This window comes from Bidens hawaiensis, unplaced genomic scaffold (assembly GCF_021521415.1).
Source record: "Bidens hawaiensis isolate Kalapana, Puna unplaced genomic scaffold, B.hawaiensis_p1.1 tig00002935_1, whole genome shotgun sequence".
NCBI lineage: Eukaryota > Viridiplantae > Streptophyta > Magnoliopsida > Asterales > Asteraceae > Bidens > Bidens hawaiensis.
This window is the reverse complement of record NW_027491158.1, coordinates 2120589-2130786: the sequence shown is the minus strand read 5'-3', so window position 1 is coordinate 2130786 and position 10198 is coordinate 2120589. Positions and strand designations below refer to the sequence as shown.

The window sequence follows — 10198 nt, the reverse complement described above, 5'->3', positions numbered from 1 at the left end:
TACATCCAAGCAACACCAAAAATGTTATAAAGAAGACCATCACATGTGCTCTTAAAGGCATCACCCACCCTTGTATCTTGTATAATTATAATTGTTTACTCCTAATAAATACGAGTAAACATAGTTCAAACATATGATAATGATTAATGGAGCAGGAGCAACAACTATATTTGTATGCATATTTTGTTAACATGACTTATGCATGTTTTTAGAAATTACATTGACAACGTGGCGGATCTAGAACATAATTTCAGGGGCAGCGTAATTTTTTTAACGTTCGTTAAGAAAAACACGATAATAACGTACGTTAAGAAAAACACGATAATAAATAAAGTTATACATATTTAAAAGCTTGAAATCAAGTCATTATAGTGTCTTCTATTACTTAATCAATTGTTTCTCCTCCGACCGCACAAACTAGAGTATTGTTCAAATACTTTTTCACCAATACGTCTTGATAAGCTTCAATTTAGAAAACATTTTTCAATGACCGTGGTTGCAACCGGCAAAACCAATGCTGATTTCAATATCGGATAACCCAGAGAAAAATACCAATATTTTCCAGTTTCCACAATTAGACGAGGAATGTCATATTTGGATCAATATCATCATTTTATTGCATTTCATTAGCAATAATTGGACTTGAACCAACTAAGATTACAAAAAAAAAACCACAATCTAACTAATATAATTATGGGAAGGAACAATGCATCTCTCTCTATATATATACACAAATTTTTTATATATACAGAATGCTCATTATATGTTGTAGACTTGTAGTAATTTAAAATATGATTGGTAAACAAACAATCTGAATTCATATCAGATTGATCATTTGAACAATTACTTGGGATTTACAAGTTGTACTTATTGCCATGATGAGGAATTTTGGAATGTCATAATTTGAAACAAGGTAAGTCAAACTCACAGTCACACCGTATTAGACCAATATATTCCTAGTAAATATATTCAGTTATTATCGTATTTAATTGTATTAATTTGTGAGTTGTATTTCCTAATATAGTGGATAGGTTACTATGTATTTTGTGTATATATTCTATACGTCCCTCATGGAAAATAATCAATCAAAAAAGCTTTCACCTATCTTCACTTTGTCTTAAGCGACGGCAAAGGCATGCAGGAGGCGGGGGATCCGTCATGGAGACCGACAGTGTGGTGGTTGATGATCGGATTCACCGTATTTGTTCTATGATTTATCTTTTTTGGCTTATAAAAGGTGAGGGGTAGCACAATATAATCTTAGGGGTAACGTAATACATAAAATGTAAAAAATATTAAAAACTTTTCACTTCGCCGGAAAAGTTGAGGGGTAGCGGGTGCTATCCCTGCCATTAAGCTAGATCCGCCCCTGAATTTGACGTGTGGTTCTTTACCCACACGCGTGACACGCATGTAGTGCTTACTGCTTACCCCTAGAATTAACAAAAGAGTTCCTCACGTTATATTATAAAATTAAAATAAATGATTGGTTCAAATCATTTTATTAAATACTATATTTTCTATTGACAAACTAGACTTAATTATGAGCTATTTATATTTTACAAGTGAAAGCCATAAAACTATTAAGTTAGATTGGCGGGTTAAATAAATGTATAAACACCACACAATGTTTATTCGTATGAAAAACGTCAACACTAACTCCATTTTGACACACTTAAAATATATGTAATCTAATTATCCGATCATCATGGCTAACGTAACCTATCGCCCAATATGTTGATGGGTTGAAAATGGGTTATAATCAAGTTGTAAACTAATTAAATAAGTCCTAATTAAATGAGCTCACAAGTTATAATAAAGTTGTAAATTGCCCAAATGTGTTGACTAATAGACATATTTAAGTTTATAGCATAACCCATTTATTCAATGGTAAACATGTCAACTGACCCAAGCTAGTAAAATGTTACAATTGGTTAAAATGTCAGCATGATGCGTGACAATGACTAATAACAACTATCCGCAACATATTGTTTTCCAAACAACATATAGATTAAAGAGTATGATTCAACTTTAGTTAAAATCTACCATTAATATCATAAGTTGTTACAGATATCATGATAAAACTGACGTAACTTTAACTGAATCGATAAACACAAAGTTAAAGGTCATGATGCTCGTTTTTCTTCAAACTCGTCTTGAGATGTACCCATCTACTTTGCTAACCTGAAATATAACATCGGCTCTTTAAAGCAAACATAAGTTGAAGAAGTAGCATTAATCTTTTTTACCTCATAGTTTAAGATAAATCATGTAAAATTGTTGTTAGGTTGATTGCTGCTATTTCTTGATTGTTGTTAACATTAAAAGTTAAATACCTCCTGATTTTCCACAAAAAGAAAGAAGTAAGATAAAAGCCGCAACGCCTCCCACGACACCAACAATTATGGCAATTGTTTTTCCCACATCGTCATCGTCGGATGATCCTACAATGTGATTAAAAACCCAATTTTATCACAAACCTAAATGTGTTCCTTTATTAACCAAAGCTAAAAATGTCACTTTTAAATGGTTCAAATGGGCAATTAACAACTTAACATGATATATTATTTTAGTTTTAGGTTTTCTAATTTATATTTTAATGAAAATTGTATTTTAGTAATTTCATACCCACTTAACAAAAAAGGTTAACCACCATTTATGTTACGCTTATGTAAAAGTTTAGACCAGTAATGTAGTTTTTCAAAGTTGGGACCCAAAAATGAAATATGAACATAACATATAGGTCATCCGTCACGGAACCGGTACCAATCGGTACGGGTACCGAATTTGCTCATCCCTACATACATGTGCTTAAATCAATAAACTATTATAAAACATATTTTGGTCGATAAATAAAACAAAACCTTGTAAACAGAATTTAAGTAAAACAAAATACATGCTAGGAGTTAGAAACTTGTACTTGAAGGTGAATTATAGTAACCAGGAGTCCAATATCTCATGTAACATTGAGCCAAGAAAACATCACCAGCCAGTGATGATCCACATAAGGTTTTCAACTTGGAGGTAGCCTCTTCAAGACAAGAACTACAATCATTCGGATTCAAATCCCCTAAACATTGCGAAAACCCTTGAACTAAACCCGAGCTACTAACCCTAAACCCTTGATCAGCTTCACCCAACTGAGCCAACACATCATCGCGACGATTTTGCGATTGAACATCATGACTAACACTTTTACTACACTTCTTAAACCTTAGGCTAGTATCCAACTTACATAAAAAATCATAATTCTCAAACCTCAATAGACACTCTTCTAACTGCAAACTAGCACTATATGAGTAAGGACACCCTACCCCGACTCGAGTGGCTGCATATTTTACGCATTGTGCGCACTCGGGTATCCGTAAGTCACCCCGACATTGGTACAATCCATAAACTGCGGAATTTAAAGAGGCGTTTGTGTCGTTTCCGATGGCAAAGCTATTGTACAAGGTTTGGGATGATGAGGAAACAAATGAGGATAGTAGAGAGTTGAGGTTGGTTTCAAAGGGGGTGTTTGGCTGGAATTTTTCTTGGGAGCATCCAAAGTAAGTGAAGACATGGGATCTCACAATGGAAGAGAAGAAAATGAAGAACAAGAAAAGATTTGTATAGAGTTTGGGAGCTCTCAACATATTTTGGCTTAGTTTTGTTGCTTTTGATATTTGCTTATCAAGAGCTGGAGATTCTATTGCTTTACTTGCCACCAATGTTTGATATTGGTTTATTTTCTATATTTAATTTGTTACACATACATATATTGTTTGGAGACAAGAAGATAATAACAGTTAAATAACATAGATATGTTTTGCTACATGATATATCATGTATAAAAATTACTAAAAGGGACTAGTGCGAAAACAAATATAAAAGCAAAAAAGAAACCCAATGAAACCACTGCATCAAGGTAGATTTAAATTTGTCGTCCCAAATGATAGAAAACTGAGTTTTAGTATAAGAATAAAACTAATTGTCTAAGCAAATGCATAAGTTTTAATAAATATTCACGTGGTTTGTCACATGATCTAACCTGTTGAGATGTTTGTGTTATTTACTTAAGGCCTCATAACTTCAACAATAGTGAAAGCTATGCTCTTTTACGATGGGTCATTTTCTAGCATTGTTAGTGTTTTTCTAATTGTTTCAAATATGAACCCATTAGTTTTTGTATCGACTACGTACGTATCAAAAGATAGAATATCAACTCTAGTGATTATGTTACCTGAAAACGAGTTAGGGATAGATAATAAATGAAACATATATATTGTTAATTTGTTTAATTTAGATACAAAATGATTTTTTTTTTTGTTTATGTGTTTTACTGTTTAGCATATCATATTTAACACACGCTCAATCGCTCATTCATAGATACACAAATTGTTCTTTTATGATCACCACTGCTTTTCTAAATGGGCATATATTCTTGGTATGTATTAAAACACAAAAGAATTAAAGATGGATGAATTTATTCTAGTGGCGTCTATGCCCATCTCGTATTAATCCCTATGAAAGCAAAGCATCGGATTCGACTTTTATTTACTTAAAATCGTAAAGAATATTATGAAAGAGGAATAAAATTTCTTTTTTTAAAATAGCAACGTTTTCTATAAGAATTATTTAATCGTAACTTTTTTTTATATATTATACAAATAAATTATTAGTATAAATACACAAGATTCTATTATCGTGAAAGAGAAGAAAAAAAAAATGGAGTGTGTGAAGTATAAGGAGTAAAGTGTACAAAGTCAAAAGATAAGTCAAAGGGATTAAAGAGCTATTAGTGTCACTGAGTAGGATAGTGTAATAATTTGATATGTTTGTTATTACTCCAATACTATGCTAATTGTTAGTAAGGTGTTAAATGAGTCTTGTTTGTAGGCTGACGAGTTGAACCCTGAAGTTTCATGAGAACTCGAGAATCGTGTAAGACACATGAACCCAAACACAACACATATACTTATTTGTTTATTGAAACTAACACGACTTTAGCACAAAAATAATATTTTAGTTTTTCGGAAATAATAAATATTATAAATTACAACAAAAAGGTACTAATGTGTGTGTAGCGAAATGTATAACATTAATATACTGGTACTAGTCTATATACCCGTGTAATACACGGGTCAAAAAACTATTTTTAAAACAAATTAATAATTTATAAAATTATATAATCAAATAAATATGTAACCTGTAACTTAGACGACATTTAATATGAATAAATATTTAAAATTTGTTAGAAAATATTTTGACACCCAAACACGATTTCCAAGTATTTTGGCTGATCTACTTAATCGTATATATATACTCATATAATCTTTGCTTTGTTGCTAACAATTTTCATTGAGGTCATCTGCTCATATTAGCTTCATGGGTGTTTTTCTTATTATTTATTTTGTATTATATTTAATAAATATAAAGATGGGTTACACTAACTATGAAAAGCCAAATTAATAAAGTCCAAAAATGAGTTTCACTAAGAGAACCACAACATTATTAGCTTACGGGCTACTCGTTATTACCAGTGTTCCCATCTAATAGTTTAACCAAATGGTCAAACATGCCCCTCGTTGAGTCGTTAATTCCACTTTTGATCTCCTGTTGACTTTTGTATAAGAATAGTTTGGACCTATACAACTAGGGGTGGCAACCTTGACCCAAACCATTCTAAATGGGTCAATTTGAAGTGTTTTAAAATTCAAATGGGTTGATTTGGGTCATAGTTTTAATTAAATTAGTCAAAATGGGTCACTTGTAATTCCACATTCTTATTTTTGGGTCAAAATTGGTTGACAAATTTAACTACATGGGTCGATGTGGGATAGTGTCTTAAGGAAAAGTGACATGTTTGGGTTGAAACGGGTTTTAGATTGGAACGATATCGGTTTAGGTTTCGGCTCGGATCAGTTTTCGTGCCGACACGAGTTTTAGCACTGGACGGGTTGGGTTTCGGTTTCTTTCGAGTTTTCGCACTAGACGGGTCAATTAAGGTTTTTGATTCGTTTTCGTCGACATTTCGGTTTCGGTTAATTTCGTCGACATAACTCAAAAAATAAAACAAAAACAAAAAATGTAAAAAAAGTAAAACGTTTCGCCCGTTGTCCTCGTTCAAAAAAAAAGCGACAAATTAACCGAAACTGAAAAGTCGACAACAACAAAACAAAAACATGCTGAAACAAGCTGTTAAGTGATGAAAGGAACTGAAAAATCGCTAAAGCAAGCTGTTAAGTGCTGAAACGAACTGAAAAATCGCTTAAACAAGCTATTATATGCTAAAGCGAACTGAAAAATCGCTTAAACGAGCTATTACGTGCTGAAACGAACTAAAAAATCGCTTAAAACGAGTTGTTACGTGCTGAAACGAACTGAAAAATCGCTTAAACGCTGTTACGCGATGAAACGAACTGAAAAATCGCTTAAACGAGCTGTTACACGATAAAACGAACTGAAAAATCGCTTAAACAAGCTGTTACGCGATGAAAAGAACTGAAAATCGCATAAACAAGCTGTTACACGCTGAAACGAACTGTAAAATCGCTTAAACGAGTTACGCGATGAAACGAACTGAAAAATCGCTTAAACTAGCTGTTACACGATGAAACGAACTGAAAAATCGCATAAACGAGCTGTTACGCGATGAAACGAACTGAAAAATCTCTTAAACGAGTTGTTACGCGATGAAAGGAACTGAAAAATCGCTTAAACGAGCTGTTACGCGCTGAAACGAACTGAAAAATCGGTTAAACGAGCTGTTATGCGCTGAAACGAAATGAAAAATCGCTTAAACGAGCTGTTACGTGTTGAAACGAAATGAAAAATCACTTAACGAGTTTTGACCCAAACCCGTTTTGACCCGTTCCACCCTTGACCCGTTCTAACCCGAACCTGTTAACCCGAACCCGTTCCGACCCGAACCAAAACAACCCTTTTTTAAGTGACCCGTTTTGACCCTAACCCGTTTCGACCCTAACCCGTTCCGACCCCATAACCCAACCCATTTACCAACTCTATATACAACTATAGTATTTGCAACTATTAGATAGTTGTATTCCTTGTAATATTTTTTACTTGATCCCATTAAACCAAGAATAGCCACCGGTACTTCATTCGGTGAAGACTACGGAAAAAGCGGTAACTACATTTGATTTTAGGTGGTCAAACTTTGACCAATAGCATAGGAACGGCATGTAGAAGTGCCTGAAATAAGTTATTTCATATCAGAAATTTCTCTCAAAACTAATTAATTATTTAAGTAATTCCTCTAAAAACTAATTAATTATTTAAGTATTATCTTCATTGTTAGTACCTGCATATGTGTAGGCCTCCAGTATGGATCATATGCAAATAGTCATCCCTGCACACACGATATTAATAAATAAATAACCGAACACCATCACTTGAAAAGACTTTTTTTGTTTACCTGCATTAACCAAACACCATCATTAACCCCACTTTGCATTGCATTAAAAGTTGCAGCAACCAGTGAAGAAATGCATTCAGGGTCCTCTCTGTTGGTGGCGTGTTCTCGTGAAATGTATCTTGCTATAAAAAGTTAAAAATTAAAAAGACCATCTAAAATTGGTAAAGAACAATTAATAGGAGTTTACAAATATTACCAGTTATACATGTGTGTTTGTTTGAGTAGCACACATGTGCAGCAGTGCAGGCAAGAATTTGTTCCAAATTGGAATGTGCGTTAGGTTAGCGCAAATATAAGAGCATCATCAAATTATGATGAAACACAACATAAAACATTAAATTTAGATTCAATAGAAACCATAACAATAAACCCCAACCAAGCACTAATATTGAAGAAATTGATCTACCAACAATATAGACAAAAGACAACCCAATAAAGTAGCTATCGACAACTATACAACTACTGGTGACAGAAATCATAACTTTCAACACCACTGTAATTGAAGCTGGTGACCCTAAAAACTAAAAGATTAAGAGATATATAACATTACATACCGCAGATGAAGCATCGTTGACTAACTCGGATTCTGGTTATGTGGAGGATGAATGGAGAAATAATCAGAGATGACCGAGGAAGTTATTTGAATTGTGAATCTGCTTGTTAGATAAAAGTGTGAAAAAGAGAAGCTTACAATTACATAGGAAGGAAGCTTTTGTTGGAGGCCAAGCTGTATGGTGAACACGATAGCCCTGGGGGCGACACGTGGAGAACTTGTTCTTTTATTATATATGAAGACTAAGTTACATACCCGGGTTAAAATAAATAAATTTATTCAAACGGTGACATTATGTAAAATACAAAAAATATGTTAAACTGTTTATATATATATATATTATACGGTATATTAAATTACTTATTAAACAATATGAAAAAATATATATACATGTTGGAAATTCATAAATATCCAAATATTTCTTTTTTGTTTTTGTTACATATAAAATTCAACTTATATATTTTAATCCATTTGAGATAAAAACAGTGTTTAGAAACTGGACCATATTGGCCGTCCAACCGACAAATAAATAAAAAATAATAATAAAAAATGGTTGGTTGTTTGCAAACCAGCTTTCAAACCGCAAAAAGAACCGAAAAAAAAAAACAGCCGGGATAACAGTAAATATTTTTAAAATCGAGTAGTTGTACACAATAGTTCATGCACCGCCTAATGATAATAATAAGTTGGATGCACAGTCTTGTCTTTTATAAATGTTAGTTTTCTTCTTGATTTCTCATTAAAGCAATATGGGATGGGATATAGTTTGATTTGGAACCTTAAAGTGCCAAGTGACATAAAGATTGTCCAATTAGGTGTCAAGTGGCATAACCATGTTTCTGTTTATTATATGAAATTTTCATTGTTTTCTTTTTTCAGTGGCACCGAAATATGCATTGTTCGTATTAAAGACTATAAGAAGGATAACTATTTAGATGGAATTAAAACAAATGTGTTAGGTAAATTTAAATTTTTATTTTTATTTTTTAAATTAAATTCAAGTTAAATTAAATAATAATAGAATACCATTTGAAATGTATGACAACAGACATGTAGATGTTCGTAAAGACTATAAGAAGGATAACTATTTAGATGGAATTAAAACAAATGTGTTAGGTAAATTTAAATTTTTATTTTTATTTTTTAAATTAAATTCAAGTTAAATTAAATAATAATGGAATACCATTTGAAATGTATGACAACGGACATGTAGATGCATCAACTGAAACATTAAAAACAAATAGGTACAATCTTATATGTTAGTTGTAATATAAAATAAACACATATCCCGTAAATTTAATTATAAGTAGGTAAACGAATGATACGTTGTTGTATAACTCCTGTTAGAAACATCGTTCTCCGAATTTATAAGGTGAGCTTTTGATATTTTAGACATCGCTTATCATTTGACAAAATAAATATATTTATAAAAAGGAATTATATGAATGATAGAAGAAGTATAAAATAGCATTAGCGATGAATTTAAAACTTAAACAACATGAAGAAAATTAAAATTAACCAACCACCTCCTACAGTCCGGTTTAGTTTATACGGCCCATAATTATAAAAATGGTAAACCAAACCGTTGGTCATGATTTTACACAATTTTTAGTGGGGTACCACCTTTATGTTTAGTGTATCAATGACGAACAATCATTTTTTTATAAAAACAACTTCATTTTAATATTCTAGTTTAAAGCCTAATTAGTTGTTATTTTATATATTTATTTAGTTATGGAATAATGAAATGATTTCTGCATGTTTTTTAGAGAAGCTATAAAAAAGTTATCATCCAATAGGTACATGTAAATTTTATATGAAAACCACGTGTAATATGACGTTTATAACCCAAATATATATAATATATATGTATAACACTGTATAAACATAAATAGCTGATTTAAAGGGGAATTTCATTTCAAGATGGTAGGTTTGGCTGGTTTAATGGTTTTAAAGGCAACCAAGAAGCTAGTTGATATACATGTGATTCACATATGCTTAAAAGTGCGAAGAATACAATATTAATATATGATGCGCAATTTAAAATACGTAATTGGATGTAGGACTTGTTGTAATTAAGGTAAATTGATTGAAGAGGATGAGAGCTATGAAAGGCTCCTCATGTGTGTTTGTGAGTACGAACACTATCAAATAAAGGTGTTTAATACTAAGGAATGAAGAAGACCAAAAAAGATTAGTTTCGTAGTTGTTGCTGAAGGAATGATGGA

The 10198-nt window shown here is 32.0% G+C and overlaps 1 protein-coding gene and 1 long non-coding RNA gene across 2 annotated transcripts; both read right to left on the bottom strand.

The window, feature by feature from the left end:
• Positions 1-1842: 1842 nt before the first annotated feature.
• LOC143621737 (plasmodesmata-located protein 8-like) lies at positions 1843-3635 on the bottom strand. Its single transcript, XM_077093066.1, has 3 exons — positions 2921-3635; positions 2337-2444; positions 1843-2184 (listed from the first exon to the last, which is right to left on the bottom strand). The coding sequence occupies exons 1-3, from the start codon at positions 3633-3635 to the stop codon at positions 2180-2182; spliced, it is 828 nt and encodes a 275-aa protein (XP_076949181.1). The 3' UTR covers positions 1843-2179.
• Positions 3636-7063: 3428 nt separating this feature from the next.
• LOC143621736 (uncharacterized) lies at positions 7064-7503 on the bottom strand. Its single transcript, XR_013151590.1, has 3 exons — positions 7418-7503; positions 7304-7351; positions 7064-7194 (listed from the first exon to the last, which is right to left on the bottom strand). It is a non-coding gene; the product is annotated as an uncharacterized LOC143621736 (long non-coding RNA).
• Positions 7504-10198: the final 2695 nt, after the last annotated feature.

What these genes read in the sequence shown, in the direction of transcription:
- LOC143621737 (XM_077093066.1), bottom strand. Translation starts at nt 3,635, where the DNA reads ATGTTGAGAGCTCCCAAACTCTATACAAATCTTTTCTTGTTCTTCATT. An exon ending in TTACTATAATTCACCTTCAA is followed by an intron (nt 2,445 to 2,920) that starts GTACAAGTTTCT and finishes ATCACATTGTAG; the next exon opens with GATCATCCGACGATGACGAT.